Raw genomic sequence first — 18,124 nt, forward strand, 5'->3', positions numbered from 1 at the left:
CGAATCGTTTTGTCCACCTTCAAAAATGTTCTTCCACTTTAAAGAATACAGTGTCTACTCTATACCTGTCGCAAATACCTAGCCTATAAAAGTCGCAGAACTATCCGCACTGCTGCGGGTTATACCCCGTGAGGGGCCAAGAAGATCGAGAGACCTTGATCACCGAGGAGTGTAAGGTCGCGTAGATCAAAGAATAGTATCTCCTGGCCGCTATATGTCCCTGGCTAGACCCGTGAACATTTTTGGGACACTTAATAATTTTTGGTCTCACGTAATAATTTTAATAAGTACCAAATAACGCATATTCACGTGCTTCAAATTCTTCAACCGTTCTGTATTTCAATTTTTGTCAGAAACACATCGACAGTCTGCTCTCAGCACACCGGTACAATTATTTTCCATAATTGAAAACTTCCTCGCACTGTTTGACCACGTGCGTCGTGCCGCGATTTCAAGACCGACAATTTTCTAAACAGAACGTTTTCACCTAGTAAATAAACAACTCTGAACACCATGTATATACCACTCTCTTTCTTTATTCACCGGACACCGATCACTTTCTTCCGGAAGCGAAGATGGGAGACACGTGACCTCGGTGACGTCGGATGGATATCAGGAATGCAATCGCAGTGGTAGAAGGTGTCCAGAAAATGGGCAACAATCTTTAACCTCTCAAGTACGGCGTTCTCGTCCGCGACTCTCTCTCCCCAGTACGGCGCGCTCGTCCGCAACTCTGTCCCCCAGGGACGGCGCGCCTATCCGCGAATGGCAAAAAAGCCACTATAGTGGTTTGTATCGTTCACACTGAAGCTTTCCACGGAAAGCCACTACAGTGGCGTATCGTTCAAACTGAAGCTTTCCACGGAAAGCCACTATAGTGGCGTACCGTTCAAGCCGATACTTTCCACGGAAGCCACTATAGTGGCGTACAGTGCCCAAGAGATTAATCGCGCAGGATCTTCACAGAATCATGTGGGCAAACTCGTACAGGGTGTAAAGAAATGTTTGGTCTTAGCTGCTGTAGTCATATTCTACATCTTCAGATCGACGAGGGCCTCTAAAGAAATGTTACCGTAAAATTGTCCTTGACCTTGAATGCCAAGGTCAAAATTTTGTTTATTGTCACGACGCGTGGAATACAAGACAGTGAAGAAAAATTTGACCTTGAAATTCAAATCAGGGTCAAATTTTTGTCCATTCTCATGACGCGTAGAATAGAATGCAATACACAAAAATTTGATCTTGAAATTCAAATCAGGGTCAAATTTTTGTTCATTGTCATGACGCGTAGAATACAATGCAATATACAAAAATTTGATCTTGAAATTCAAGTTCAAGGACAACTTTGCGACAACTCTGTTTCACGGATCAAGACCAAAAATTTCTTTCCACCCTGCACTAACGAATCTGATAATTCACTAGATCTACCAAATTTCTGCACGTTTGTTAAAACTGATCGTCCCAGTTTCACGGAATCGAGCTAGATCATGGTAAGCTGATCCGCCGGATCTCCTTTGACGAGGTCGACGACGGTTCAACTCCACTTAGCTTGCGATTTTTTTTTCGCGATCTGAATCGATGACACCTTACTCACCGAGAACACAGAGCAGAACGTGAACGAAGCATGGTACACTCGTCGAGCGCATTTTCCCGGGGGCGATCCTCGGAGGGGCGCACGCTGTTGTCGACGAGCCGGCGCGGTTATGCGAACGCGAGGAGACGAGGCGAGACGATCGCGGGGAACCGCAAGACGGAAAGAGGACACGCGAGATCGGCGTACTCGACGTGCCGAAGTCCACGCGGAAACTGGCGGTTTCCGATGGCACGCCGCCGCTAGTATTCCCAACACTTGGACCAGAACGGGCCTGGTTGTATACGCGTTCCGTCGACTTTTGCTTTTGCCACGGTTTGCCCGTATGGCGGCACGGCACCGTCCGCTGCCAATGGTGGTGGGAACGAGGAAAGGAAGCGGCGGGTGGAGGCAGTGCTCTTACATCCTCGGACTGCTCAGACCCGTGACCGCCTTCGAACGAGACGCTCTCCTCTCTCTATCTCTCTCTTTCTCTCTCCCTCCCTTTCTCTCTCTCTCTCTCTGCTTTCTGCTCTCCTTTAGAGACTGTCTTAATGCTAGCAGGAGGTAGCGAAGACCCTGGAACTGCTAGGTCATCTTCAGGACCCGGCTGAGCCTAGAACCCAATATGACTCGAGTATCGTCTTCAAGACGTTGATCTAGAACGCCTTTCGATTTCGAGAACAAAGACTGCGAGACGATCTTTAGCTCTTCACTGGAACAGCTGGATCATCTTTGTGGACCCAACGTGCTCAACCAACCCTGATTTGTCGTCGCCTACGTGTTGGCACAGTGACTGAACGTTTTCGATTTGGGGAACAAAAAGTGACATCAAGGGGATCTTGATTGCTACCCATTTTCTGAACCTAATCCAACGAGTCCAACATCATCCGAGTATCATCCTTTAGCTCCATTTGCTTCTACTGCTTTGAGGAGCAGAAGCTGACAGCGTGTCAACGTTCATTTTGGCGTGGACAGACCTGGCCACGTCTCACGAACTGATTTCTCTATCCATATTTTAGTTTTATACGTTTTCTCTGTCCTTGACCTTGAATGACCTTGGACTAATTATAGTCACCGAATTCCTAATGAAAGGGACTATCATTGTAGGTGTTTAAAAAAGGGTGGTTCCATATAAAAAAGTCAAGGTGACCTTGACATCTCCAAAAAAAAAAAAATGACAAAAACAAAATTTTTTTTTTGCATCGTGTCAGCCCCATTGTACCATTCAACTTTGTCCTTACCATAGTTTACGTATCTGTAGAAACAACAAAGATATTTGAGGTGCTAACGTTTGGTGACTCACCCTGTATATGTCGCCAAGGCATGGATGATAAATGTCGCGGAATAATCCCCACACGAGAGGCCTCGGACGCCGAGGAGTGTAAACGTAACACGGCTCGGTTATGTCTCCTGGGCGATACACGACGCTGGCAAGAGATATATCGTTGTTGACATATATCGAGAATTCACTGTACATGTCTACATGACATACATTCGAGCACATTAGCCGAACCTGTAGCACGACACCTGTAAACTTGTCCCACTGTCCGAGCATCTATACTCCATCTTACCGATTCGAAGTAAAATTAGTGTAATTGTGAAAGCCACGAATTTGTTTGTACAGTTGTCACATCGAGAATTTATGTTCGCGATCGCATATAGTGATCGCGTTCAATTCCACAACTCTGCGGAGTGATGGTTTCGCTAGAAAATTTGGCTTCCCACGATCAGTTTGAGGAACAAATCATTCGATCACTGCATTCTCTGGCCCACACACACACACGCACGCGTTACTGGCGAGGATGTGTGCCTGGTGACCTACTTCTCGGTTAGGCCAGTTCGGTTTGATAATTTACGGATCGTGTTACAGTTCTGGATCCCTGCACGCATTTTTTGTTCACGATCCTCGTGTCTCTAGGGAGAGCCTCGAGAATGACTTGATCATGTAAAACTTTTTAGCTATACTTCCTGAAAGTCTTTTCTCCGTTCCGCAATTAAAATTTTCCCTTTGAGTTCTTTTTTCTTCGATATTGTTATAGGAGCGCCTCATTATTTTTATTCTGTTCCAGTAACAGTCTTGGAATAATTAGAAGTGTGATTTAAATTTTTAGATCAAAATTTGCTCGCTATTCTCTAGGATTTTACTATTTCTTTCTTTCTTTTATTTTTTCATCGACACGTTATTGTGATATAGTGATGTATGGTATAGTGTGGTATAGTGATTCCTTCGACTAAACAGATTTTATCGCGTTTATGCTCGGTTTATATTAAACACAGTGAATTGATTAATTTGGATTTTATACCTCGGGACTCCTGCGAGTTCTAGGCCTATGGGTCATTTCTGACCCACGCCGATATTTCACTAGCTTTCTTTCGATATAAGGCAATGGCTCGGGACCGGGTTTCTTATTTCGAAATAAAAAGCGCCTTCTTATATCAGAATAATAAAAATCCCCACCGCTATGGGTCACAAATGACCCGGAAAAGTGTTCGAATAATTTTTGGCGCTATTTATTTTTGTACAGTTTAACATGCGTTGGGTTAAGGAAGCGTAATTTCTGAATAATGAACATTTCTGAGCAACTTAGCGTTATATAAATGTGGTATTGATGTCTGAAGAAATTAAATGTTTTATAACTGGACAGAGTAACAACTACTGCAAAAGATTACATAAATTACTCGGTATGCGAAGTGTCCTAATGAAAAAAACTTTTTCTTTCTGTTTCAGGTAAGAACTTTGAAATTGTGTTGGTGTGGACAGGAATTATTGCAGTGGCTTAAAAGTGAGTTATTTGTATATATGAATTATTACATATGCGGCGAGTTATGTTACCGATTTCCACCATTTACCGAAGTAATTCACTTATCTCAGTGCTTCAAGGTTGAAATGATTTCTTAACACACTTTCTACCGAGTTCGAAATTAATTTCCAAGTCAACGTCATTCTTCACGGTCAGTATACCCGGCGTTCAAAATGCCGAAGAAAAATCAAACGTTTATCCGAACCACAATAACAGAAAAGCTAATTAATTACATACATTAAACTTTCGCTCGTACATTCTCGCAGAGACTGGATTTTTCGCGCAGGTTTCACTTTTCAAGGATCAATCGATTGCTACTCTAATTAACTCGCTCCTCCTATGAAAACAATACGAACCGATGTTCGAGCCTGTCCAAACATTTATTTCACTATGTTGCAAACGCCAACACCTCCTGTCAATGCATGAAGTTGCATATATTATAAGATCGTTTGCAGTGAATTCAAAAAATCATTCTGTCGGGTAACTCATTTTGAATAAACAACTGCTAAACAAATGTACTGTCGAATAGGAGTGGGAGTGTGTGAGCTTACAGTAAAATTACTGTCATAAATTTCAACGCGAAGAGGGCATCCTAAATATTATTTTTCCGTTCAAAAACTTATGGTCGCTCACTAGGAGCCGTTCGTTCACCGACGGTTATCAATTTAAGACAGTAAAAACATTTGAAGAATTTAAATATACTATTATATTATTCTCGACCTATTAAACATATTAAGCAGGAACTTAAATATTTAGTTCAACCCAGATTGTTGCAATTCAGGTAGAAAGTTTTCATTTTGCATAAATATCCGCGGTCTAGTTATCAAACAGAGTATTAGAACACGTTCTCCTGCTATCGATGTGAACCGTGTAGTACAGTAAATTCTCGATATATGTCGCCAAGGCCTGGATGATAAACGTCGCGGAATTATCCCCACTACCGCGGAGTATACCCTGTTAGGGGCCTCGGACGCCGAAGAGTGTAAACCTAACACGGCTCAGGTAGCCTTCTTGGACGATACTTGACGCATGTTGTTGACATATATCGAGAATCACTGTACAGCGTCGTATATCGTGTTATGTTTACTATTCTTCGGCGCCCGATTCCTCTCGAGCTCCGCGACCCCTCACGAGGTATACCCCGCGGTAGTGGGGATAATTTCGCGACATTTACCAGCCAGGCCTCGGCGACATATATCGAGAGATCACGGTAACTCCTATTTAAAACGCGTTACACGACCGTACTTATTCTGGCATAAACTGTCACAAGTTTTTTAGGACTCGCCGGATTGGAAAGTGGTCGGACCACTTTCTACCTAACCGATTTGCCTAATCGTTTTCCGTGTCACCAAGTCCCCGGTAATATGCTCCTCCCTAATGAATGGAAAAAATGGTAAAAGGGGCGCGCAGCAAGAAAATTTGCTGCGCCTCCGCGAGAACTATTTCGACTTCGTTAATTTAACACGTAATATTAAGTTAACGTTTAATTCATAAACAAACGGTCTCGAGTGGCGTTGCCATTCGCCCGGCGACAGCCCTCATCATCTTTATTCTCGTCGTTGGCGTTAATTCGTTTACCCATTGAGTCGCATCTTGCAGAAACGTCATCGCCGACCGAAAAGAGAACTACTAGCATAATTATGATTAATTACACGCTTTTTAATTAGAACCGGTTGTACCCTTCAACCGTCTCCCTCGTTCCGCTTCTTTCTTTCTTTTCTTCTCTTTTTTCCTCTCGTTTCTCATGCTCTCTTCCTTTCTTTCATTTCACCTCTTTCCGTTTTGCTCGCTCATTTATTTACTTATCTGTGCATTAGCGCGGCACGGAACGAGCCCGTGAAGCCCGGGATCTCAAATGAACGTACTTTACAACTCGTTCGCCTTTTTTCCCATCGTTCCGCGCGCGGCACAAATTTGTTTGACACAGTGAATTCGATCGGCCGCGTCACTCTAAACGGCGTCGCATAAATCACCGCGGAGCACACGCGCCGGTTCGGATTTATGCCGGCAAATTGCTATAACCGCGAGTCTCTCTGTGTTAGGAGGGGGATTTCATTCTTTTTCATTTCGGCGAGAAATAGCAGGTTTTTTGAAAAATGGACTGACGAGGGTCAACTAATGTGAAACTTTGCTCGGGTGTTGACTACAGTCTTTTCTCGATATTTGTCGCAAATACCTCGCTGATAAATGTCGCAGAACTATCCCCACTACCGCGAGGTAGACTCTGCGAGGGGCCTCGAAGCTCGAGGGTCCTTGAACATCGAGGAGTGTAATCAAAGATCAAGGAATAGTATGTCCTGGACGATATATGTCGCTGGCGAGACCCGTGTTGTTGACATATATCGAGAAGACACTGTACTTCTTTGTCGAGCTATATACATTTTCTGTGTTCGGTTTGCTGAGGAATACTCATTTAATCCCTGAGATCCGTCTTATTGACATATATCGAGGGAACTATGTCTTTGTCAAGCTATATCAATTTTCTCTATTCGGTTTCCTAAGGAATACTAATTTCATCTCCAAGATTTAATTGAGGAATGATACAACTGCTTTCCGATTTATTTAAAATTAAAAAGCCCGTTATAGTTTTCTAAATACGTGGCTGTTAGGTGTAAAATGGGGCACCCTGTATACAAGAGAAGACTCCTCTTCAAATTTCCAGGGAATTTAGCGAAAAATGTGAAAGTTGTGCAGGATACCCGCCGAGAGGCTTCTCCGGGAACGTGTTACTCATTTTATGAAACAAAATATATTTTCGTGGACGTTAAGGTCGGTGTAATAGAAGTCCTAAAATATTTGAAACATATTTCTTCGTCGATCGTGAAGTTGGAAAAATATGTTTCAGCGAAAATGGGAAAACTCGTCGAGCACGAAATAGGTAACTGAAATTAGAATTTTTTCGATAAGATTAACCCTTGGACGATGGAGCTTCTCGATTCGACTTTTTAATTTCCGGCCGTCAACTCGAGTTGATGATCTTTCGAGTTTAAAACGGAGATCGGTGCGTCTCTGACCTGACCCGGGCCAGGAATTAATTTTTCCGTCTAATAAACACTCACGAGAGCAAATATAAACCGCGAGTGTACAGGAAAATAAAAATTGCCGGCTCCTTAATAATTTTGCTATCGACACATCTTCAAATCTTTTTAATTGTCCGCCAGTTTTCAACTTCACGTGCTCGATTTTGCTGTAAATCGATTAACTCGATCGGATCAATTCGATCAATCAAGGGGAGAACCTTGTGTAAATGGACCTTGTGTAGATTGATTTGAAATTTGAGGTATCATCTATTAATGTTATAATGTACAAAATAATATTTTTTAGAAATTGTAAGTGTTAGTAACAATGGTGTAATGGTGACTTGAAAATGACATCCTGTAAATGAGCAATGCAGCGTATAATGCAGAAAAATGAACTGAAACAAAAAAATCGAAATGGAATCGTTAGTTTATGTAAAAACGTACAACATGACATTCTTCTTTTATTAAAATTTGCAAAATTACAGAAATGGCGAAGTTTTGAAAAAAAAACGGATTCTCTGTTACGAACAATTCTTATTGAAAATATTTGAAACAAAAAGTTAAAGATTAGAGCTTGTCATGTTGAGGCCAATTATTTGTATAATATATATACTACGTGTCATAAAGATGTTATTTGAAAATAACGTACAAGAACATCTCTGATCACTAGACTGCGGATCTTCATGCAAAATAAAAAATATTTGCATTAATTGCAAGACGCGGGAGCGAAATAAAAATTTCTTTCTTCCTTTAATTACTTTATTAAACTAGAACCAATACGCTGGAGCCCCTAAATCCTTTTAATATGTCCACTGCTTTAAATTGCTCATCCATTTTTGTCATAAATGCATAAAATCCAAAGTCTACTGATCACATTTTAACTTTTTTTTTATCGTATTCCTGAGGAAATTTCCTATCGATTAAAAAAGAAAAGAAAGTGCTCAAGAATTTTATTTTACACAGGGTTCCCCCCATAACCTGGGGTGCGTGCACCCCTGGGGGTGCGAGAGAGGTTCCTAAATTTTCGGTGAAAAATTGATTTTTCGCTAAATAAATTATCGTGGGATAGACGTAATTTTCGAAATGAAGAAGTTCGAAATTAAGAAGCAAAACGGAGAAGCTCCCCTCTCTCTTTCTCTCCCTCTCTCTCTGCACCGACCATAAGTTTAGTCTGCGCAGCCCCGGCCGTCTTCTGTGTCGATTTGCCCGTTCACAAAAGACAAAGCACGGCTGGGAAAAAGACAAGTTCGCGATTCAGAATTTGGACTCGTCTTTTCACGGCAAGTCGCTCGTCGTTCGGATCGTTCGCGGAGCAAACTATAGCGCTCTCTGCTGCTCGAAACGAAAGTTCACCGTTGACGTAAGATCCCCCGGTGGTACAATGAGCATTTGTCGGCGAAGCCCTTCAACGATACTAGGCCGTCTATGATATTCTCTCTCGCTCTCTTTCTCCCTTCCCCTTCACGGTGAACATTTCGAAACGGAGGAGACAAAGAGCTCGAACTCGAACAATAAGACCTGATATCGCTGGATTCATGCTTCTCTCCCTCTCTCTCTCTCTCTCTCTCTCTCTCTCTCTCTCTCTCTCTCTCTCTCTCTCTCTCTCTCTCGGTCTCTCTTTCCTCGCCGTAAACGCGCTTGCACATGTACATTCTCTCTTGTATTTCTTTCTCGTTTGTTATCCAACGTCACCGTTTTGTTGCTGTTCTCGCTACCCGTTGCGTTTCTACTCGAGTTCTGCGTGGACGGTTTTCTGGAAGGCCAGATGATTATTGTGTAAAAGCGGAGAGGAAGGTCGTTCACGTGCACACGGTCCGATTCCGTTTTCTGCTTCCCGAAGTTTCTAATCGCGTTGAACTACTTCCCCCCCTCCTCCTCCCCCCTCCCCATTTTCTTGCGTAATTAGGAACTCCGTTAACCGGGCAACGGCAAAGCGGTAACTATTTCAGGTATTACACGTGCAAATTTAACGAACGCCTCGCGCCGAAATCGACCGAGTAATTGATTAAGCCGCCTCATTGTGAATCGCGAAAAGCCCGGCCTCTCTCTCTCTCTCTCTCTCTCTCTCTCTCTCTCGCACCTTCCCTTTTACGGCGAGCGCTTAAATCGTACCTGCCCACCATACTATTTCGCGTAATTCGCGAATTCATCGTATCAAATTCATCTTTATTACCCTGCAACGCCACTAGCTCTCCTCGCTCCTCCGCAACCATCCAGATTCTTATAATTGGTCCATCTTGGTGGAAAGTAAAAATTGCAACGCACAGGAACCAAATAGGAATTTGTTTTTCTCTTCACAACAGTTTCGGCAAGTTGTAAGCAACGTATCGACGGACTTAAGTTGTAATTAAATATCGAAGACGAAGTTGCTATTTTAAAGGGAATCGCTGGGATTGCAAAATTAAAATTGTCTGCGTGGATCGCAAAAGACAGCAGACAAATTGAAATTCAAATATCGGGGTTGATCTCGAGTTGAATTCTACACCGGAGCTATTCAGCGTTTGCCCGTACGGGCAGTGATTTTCTTGCCCTGGGCATACACGGAACAGTGGGCACGAAGCCCCGCCCCTACGGCCTTGAAGCCACGCCGATATGAACACGAAGCCACGCGTTTATAGGCACGAAGCCACGCCTATATGGGCACGAACCCACGCCTATATTGACACGAACCCACGCCTATATTGACACGAAGCCGCGCCTATATTGGCACGAAGCCGCGCCCCTATATGCACGAAGCCACGCCCCTATATGCACGAAGCCACACCTATATTGGCACGAAGCCACGCCTCTATATGCACGAAGCCACGCGTCTATATGGACGAAGCCACGCCTCTATATGCACGAAGGCACGTCTCCATATGCACGAAGCCACGCCCCTATATGCACGAAGCCACCCCTATATTGACACGAAGCCACCCCTATATTGACACGAAGCCACGCCTATATTGACACGAAGCCACGCCTATATTGTCACGAAGCCACGCCTCTGTAGGCACGAAGTCACGCCTCTATAGGCACGAAGCCACGCCCATATGGGCACGAAGTGGAAGTAACGAATCGAATGAAATAAAAATTGAAAAATTTGAAAAAACTGATACATTTAATTTGCCACGCTCGGAGAAATTAAAATAAAATGGGAGACATCGAAGGCATTAATGTTCCGACCCGAGGAAAAATGCTCAATTTGTTTGTGATTACTAGTGGTTTTGAGGAAGACGTTCGCGAGATTCGTTTAATTGTTAGACACATTAGCCCGTCCACAATCGGCATGCAAATATTGCTCGGCAAAATGGCGAGGCATTTCGCAGTTGAGACGCGTCGCAGCGAAAGGGCTCGAGTACCAATGAACAGATTCCTTTGTTCGCGAGCACCTTCCTCCTCCTCCACACAATTGCCTCGCAGCTCTCTGCAAATTATGCTTCTAATTGCCGTCAACAATTCACATCGGCGGGACTGCTTTCTAATCCTGTAAAAATTGGGGGAGGGGGGAGACATCACAGACAGTAACGTCCAAGGCGACGCCCAACACAAGCGACTGATTTGCATAGGAGGAAAACAAGCGAACGTGTTAAAAGCAACAATTAGAATTAGGCGTGGATGGGGAGGGGGTGCGAAATTTTTCTCCTCTTATAACACAATCTATTTCTGAGATAGTCGCATAAAATATAGAATCAAAATCGCCCACGTTAAAAAGAAGTGTATATCCACACATTTGTGCTAATTGTAGTTGTACATTGGAATCAGTTAACTGTGAATGACTGTTGCAAAAATGACGACCTGCACTTCGAAATATATAAACATATACGTACCCCCGAAAAATTCGTTTATGTCACAACTATCCGAAAATACAGGCGCAAAGGAAGAAATTGCTGGCTCAAACGAAGTCGAAGGTTTATGCAAAATTCAAATGTTCTGCAGCGATTCCAAACCACTGGATCTAAATAAAAATTTGGGCTGAAATTCACTGTCTGGGACCAACAATTTTTCAATAGTGCAGATCTTGACGGGAAAATGCCAAAAATCGAAATTTTAACGCGAAGAATTCGCTGGTTCAAAAGTTAAGGGTGTTCAAAGATGTCCGGTTTTAAGCGTTTTTGACAGATAAGGGCGCCGTCGCTTTTGAACCAGTGAATTCCTCGCGTTGAAACTTCGATTTTTGGCACCTTCTCGTCAAGATCTACAGGATTATATCAGAAAAAAGTTAAAAATTTTCGGTCCCAGAAGGTGAAGTTTAACCAAAATTTGTTTCTCATTTTAACAGTTTTAATCGGTTGACTGATCCACATACTCGCGTTCGTCGCAAATGCAGAAAATCGGTCAACCATCCAGCTCCGTCGTCTCGGCGATCAAAGTTAACGCCCAGCCGATGCTCCTCCCAGTGATAACGTGTTGGGCAACACGTTGCGTTTTTATTTTTTATCGGCCGGGGAACAGAGAGTGTGGTTACATTTCTATAATTCACACGGTCCGCGCCGAATAAATAATCTGCGCGGCGTAACGTAAATAGTTGGTCGCGACGATGGCGTATGCTCATACCCGTAGGTTTTTTTTTTCTCTGCCGGTTCCATTACGAATGGAAATTCTCGTTCGAGCTTAATCTGGGGGATATCCCCGTTGAAAAAATAGCGGCGATAACGAACACATCAGCGGCCGGAGCAGTAATTGTCGGCCACGAAACCGTGGCCTGCACCCGGCGGAAAGCTTTTTTTCACGTGCACAGCCGTGGTCCCATTTGCCGACTAATTTCCGTTCTCCGTTGCAAACCGCGAGTCTTCTCTTCCGTGCTGTTAGGGTAACACGCGTTCCGGTACTCGCTGTGGCTCGTAAGACGTTCGCGAAACATCGTCGCCCGTTACTCGTTCGAATTCGGCCAGAGACAGAATAATCAGTTTAAAATTAAAACCGAACGCCCCGAGTGTTTTTAAGAAGTTGGAGGAATTAGTCCGCCAGACGACGAGGAGTTCATTTACTGGATGGTAAGTAACAGAAACTTCCCAACGTTCTCAAACGAGTTACAAGATTTCGCTTTAGTACCCTGTTCTATACAATCGTCAAATATTACGACGAATTACTTAGTACAGTGTTCACTCTATATATGTCGCAAACGCTTGGCCGATAAAAGTCTCAAAGCTGTCCCCACTACCGCGGGGTATACCCCGTGAGGGGCCACGAACCAAGGCCTCTAGTATGTCCTACCCGATATATGTCCTTGACTAGACCCGTGTGTTGGACATACATCGAGTAGACACTGTAATTCGTTTTTAAACGTAAACCAACAGTAAATCGGTGGGATGTGAAGGCAAACTACAGTGTTTACTCGATATATGTCCACAACGCGTCTATCCGGTGACATATATCGTCTAGAAGATACTACTCTTTGATACACTGCCGAACGAAGAAAATGACAATTATGCTTCTTGGCCCCTCACGGGGTATACCCCGAGGCAGTGTGAATAAACAGTGACTACTCGATATATGTCCTCGTCACGGGTCTGGTCAGGGACATATATCGGATAATATTCTTTGATCCACGCCGAACATAGAAAAGGACAGTGCGGATAGTTCTGGGACTTTTATCGGCTAGGTATTTACGACATATATCGAGTACAGTCTGTATATTGGCACCGTCATATAAAATTCAGGAAAGGTCTGTAACCTATTCAGTAATTTGTCCGTTCATTTTGTATGACTAATTTGTACGTAGTTCAATTGGTATAATTAGTTTGGTGCAAGTTCTTTATGAAACAGTAATTGTCCATGGGTTTTTCAATTATAGACGTTGAACGCGATCGATAAAAGTTGTTTTAAGCGTGACTGCTGGAATTTAAATTTGAACGGGATCGGTGAAATCGGAATCTGACCATTACAATTTTAATTTAATTGTGACCGTCAGCGATCAGAATTTGAGCCAGGCCGTCCGGATTTTATGGTGAATTTAAGTGCAGGAATTTTGATTTGAACAACCGTCGAATTCCAACTTTGGAATAACCTGGCTGCGCGATTTGTCCACTTTTGTAATGCGCGTGACTGTGTATAATAGGGAAAGAAAATGTTTATAAAATTTAACATAACTCTTATTTGATGGAGTGTTAATAACGCGTCTCCATTTTTTCATTCCGATCAGCAAATCGCGGAGTAATCCGTAGAAATTTGCAAAATTTTTGCAAAATTTTTGCAAAGCTTTTACAAAATTTGCGAAGTTATCTATACTCTCAGCAATTTGTAAGAGTTTCATTAGCACCACCTCGGCCAATAAATTACTGCTGAAAACTACCGGGAAAGTTAGCTCTTATTTACTTATACCGCAGCTAAAAATTGCTCGATTTTTCGAATTGTGAAAAAGCGTAAAACGCGGAAAGAAATTGTTTATAAAATTTAACATAACTCTCACGTTATTCGATGGAGTTCCAATAACGCGTGTGCATTTTTCATTCCGATTAGGAATCGCGGAGTAATCCGTAGAAATTTGCAAAATTGTTGCCAAATTTTTGCAAAGCTTTTACAAAATTTGCGAAGTTATCTATACTCTCAGCAATTTGTAATAGTTTCATTAGCACCAGCTCGGCCACTAAATTACTGCTGAGAACTACCGGGAAAGTTAGCTCTTATTTATTTATACCGCAGCCATAAAATTGCTCGATTTTGAATGCGTTCAAATTGTTCTCGCCGTTGCATTAGAAAACTAGAGTATTGTTGATACTCGACAGCGAGGAAAAGTACGGTCAGACATGTCTGGTTAATTATTTCTTATAATCACGATGCAAATTTATTGATGCCCGCATAATTATGTACCGTATAGACAAATAGACTAATAATTTATACATTCCCGTTTATTGCATTTCTCGAGCACGTTAAATTTGCCCCGTTAATTAATTGGAACGCGGGGCGGGGGGAGGGAGCGGGGTGACGAGGGGAAGGGGAGGTAGGGGGAGGGGGAATAAAATTTGCAACAACATCGAGCCACGATAATTTGAATTCAGAGGACAATGCGTCGAATATAAGTGTTACACACTTGCGACTGCCAAAAATGCGTATCGCGAATGGAAATGAAATCGAAGGATACAACACTCCCTCGCGCGCGCGCGCGCGTGCATTATTGCGAATATTATGTATTATGTGGGTGTACAAGGCGATAAGTAACCGTTCACGGTGCTAACTGAAACCGATTACGAATTCACGTAATTCGCACTTTGTAATTCTCCCATCGATACATTATACATTCTCATTTCTCGTTTGCCCGCGGAATTATCCAACCGGTCGGTCATTTCGTTTCAACGGACCGATCAACGGCCCCGCGTTTTGTTCCCATTTTTTTCTATCGTTCGACCAGAGTAGAATTAGTGCGAATAATTAGGGTCAATAACATTAACATTTCTACAGGGGTTTCAATTGGTAGCATTTATTAGGAAAAATGGGTTGTCGGTTTCTCATCCGTTGCAGCGTGTAAAAATATCTTGCAGGAACATGAGCAACGTTGTGCGAAAGTAGAGTGTTCGAGCTTTGAAACGAGTCCAAATTTATTGCTGCACGATTGTTTTTTGCGAAATTGTAGCGGGGCAAATATCGTCAATTTCTCGGGAAGAGGCAATCGAATGTGGACTCGGTCAAGATGTTCCGAGGAAAAATGAAACTGTACTGCAAAGGGTTCGGTTTCTCTCCGAGGGTAACAAGCATGACCCGACATGTGTCCTAATAATGAAAAAAAAAAATAATTCAGTGTAAAAGAAAAAAAAATAATTCCGTGCGACTGTCTGACGTACTATTCGTGCGTCAAACGAATACAGTACAGTCAAACCTGTTTTTGTGCGGTAAATAGGGACCGCATAAAGTAAACCGCACAAAAAATATATTCAGATAATTTAGCTGTAATTTGTTGTTGTGTTTGCTATAACAAATAATTTTTTACAATATTTACGAAAAATTTAATTTCAAGATTTTTTACAAGATTTACGAAATAGCGATTAAGTGCTTTCCAAACAAAATAAATAATTAAATTACGCTTGGAAATATTTAAAAAAAATTTAATTTCTCATTTTAAACATGGAGAAATGTTTAACATGCACATAATTCAATATGTACTACGAAAAGGACCGCACAAAAACAGGTTTGACTGTATTATTGCACAAAAACTTACGATTAGCATTTCCGCTTTGCAGTGTATAACCATGTTTACGTTATCGGAACCATATCTGGGATATGGGAATTAAATGATTTCTCTATATATGAAGAAGACCGTTTTATCCATGTAATTTTATAAACGAATGTATTTATTGCAATAATAATCTCTAATGCATTATTTACATTACAATTGACTTGGACAATTTTTCCTATTCAATTACTGTGGGGGTACCAACTACTGTGCCTGTATTAATTATTTTTAAAGCACAATGAATATTGAAAAAGAAATATTAAATTTTTTTCGATTAGAATCAGTTAATGTTATATATCCCTTGTTTAATATTCATTATGCTTTAAAAATAATTCTAATTTATACATGAGCACTCACTTGCCGAATCGATTAACTCCATAAAACAGAAAGTGGAAAAAAGTTGATGAAATAATATACATTGTCTTTCAAAATTCCCTTTAAAATAAACATTGAAATAAACCTCGTACAATACATTGTAGAATGAATAAGATGGAATAGCCCTGGTGTAATGAATGGCTTCTGAAATAAATTATTTATTATTCGGCGACCAAAAGAATTTCGTTGTTTAATGGTGTTAATCTGTATTATTTGGGAAAATTATTATATAAAGAAAACAATTTATGACTGGACCAAGTGCTTTGACACTTGAATTTAAAATATTTCAAGAAGTGGAGTTAATCGATTTGGCCTGTGAAAGGCTCGCATAGTACAATGATTTCTCTATATAAGTCGCCAAGGCCTCGATGATAAATGTCGCGGAATTATCCCCATGGTATACCCCATGAGGCGCCTAGGACAGGGTTCGGAAATATCTCCTGGACGATAAATGACGCTGGGAAGACCCGTGTTGTTGACATAAATCGAGTAATTAGGGTTCCCTTACCCTAATCGACTGGAATTTGAAAATTGCGTGCAACGTGATCACTGAATTGAAACTCGTCTCGTCCGTGCCTCGAATTTCCTAGCGCACGTGAAACTAGACGAATAATTTTTCTGCGCGCATAATTCGCCGAATTTACATGGCCCGTTCTTGCGAAATAGCTCGTAGCAAGGTTATGCGAACGCTGTCGTTGATCCCGTCTCCCCGGAACGAATTTTCCCGGCATTCTCCGTCCCGCGACTCTTCCTAGCCCGCGAGTTTCTATACATTCCCGAAATCAAAGTCTCTCGAATTGCAGGCGCGGATATATTATTAAGTATTCACCGAGTAGAGACAAATTACTGAAGACTGCCACGCGGAATTCGAAACTTTTCTCATGAAACAAGTTCGCGCGAGAGACCGTGGAGGCGAACGTCGGATCTCTCTCGCCGGCATGATTTCGTCGAGCGTTAATGTTTCCAAACTGTCGTTAGTTATTAACTATTTCTTTTTTTTCCCCCCTCCCCGACTCGTAATCTTACCCGGGATCCATTAGCGACCCGAAAGGTAACACGCTACATCGCTTCCGTGTGCGTGCGTGCGTGCGTGTGCTCTCGTTGCCACAATCATTTCGAAGACACAACATTTTGCAAGAATTCTCTCCTTGTGCTAAGCCATTATTTCTGTAAATTAAAAAAATATATATATAAGACTCATGAGATAGCGAATAAATAGGAAATAAATCACTCTTCGAAATGATGATTTCGAAGTCACAATGTTTTGCAAGAATTCTGGACAAATTCTCCTTGTGCTATCTCATTATTTCTGTAAATTAAAAACATATATATATATATAGGACATGAGGTAGCGAATAAATAGAAAATAAATCACTCTTCGAAATCATAATTTCTAAGTCACAATATTTTGCAAGAATTCTGGACAAATTCTCCTTGTGCTATCTCATTATTTCTGTAAATTAAAAACATATATATATATAGGACATGAGATAGCGAATAAATAGAAAATAAATCACTCTTCGAAATCATAATTTCGAAGACACAATGTTTTGCAAGAATTCTGGACAAATTCTCCTTGTGCTATCTCATTATTTCTGTAAATTAAAAACATATATATATATATATATATATATATATATATATATATATATATATAAGACTCATGAGATAGCAAATAAATAAAAAATACATCACTCTTCGAAACTATAATTTCGAAGTCACAATATTTTGCAAGAATTCTGGACAAAATTCTCCTTGTACTATCCCTTTATTTTTGTAAATTAAAAAAAATATATATATAAGACTCGTGAAATAGCGAATGCACAGAAAATAAATCACTCTTCGAAATCATAATTTCGAAGTCACAATATTTTGCAAGAATTCTGGATAAATTCTTCTTGTGCTATCCCTTTATTTTTGTAAATTAAAAACATATATATATAAGACTCATGAGATAGCGAATGCACAGAAAATAAATCACGATTCGAGTACTTGTTTATAATTAGTGAAGAATTTTCGAAAGAAGGGGCTGCGAATTAATCTCGACGTTGGTTTTGTTTAGGAAGAATTTTTTGCCTATTCTCGGTCAAGCTTTAAAAATCGCGTGCTCCGAATTAGCGGCGATTACCCTAAACTCTGTGTGCTAGCCGCCTATTCTCCCACCGTTACAGCGAGTTCCGATGCATGGTCAAATACGATGTACAGT

At 41.4% G+C, this 18,124-nt stretch overlaps 2 protein-coding genes across 2 annotated transcripts in view; one reads left to right on the top strand and one right to left on the bottom strand.

Moving 5' to 3' along the window:
• Positions 1-1,892, bottom strand: part of LOC143361106 (uncharacterized) — a 90,168-nt gene extending 88,276 nt beyond the window's left edge. The window contains exon 1 of the mRNA XM_076800366.1: positions 1,595-1,892. Within this exon, the coding sequence (XP_076656481.1) occupies positions 1,595-1,646 (52 nt within the window). The 5' untranslated portion in view covers positions 1,647-1,892. The remainder of the gene's footprint in view (positions 1-1,594) is intronic.
• Qin (tudor domain-containing protein qin) overlaps positions 1-18,124 on the top strand; it is a 416,046-nt gene that overhangs the window by 90,900 nt on the left and 307,022 nt on the right. The window lies entirely within an intron of this gene.

Source organism: Halictus rubicundus, chromosome 14 (genome assembly GCF_050948215.1).
Source record: "Halictus rubicundus isolate RS-2024b chromosome 14, iyHalRubi1_principal, whole genome shotgun sequence".
NCBI lineage: Eukaryota > Metazoa > Arthropoda > Insecta > Hymenoptera > Halictidae > Halictus > Halictus rubicundus.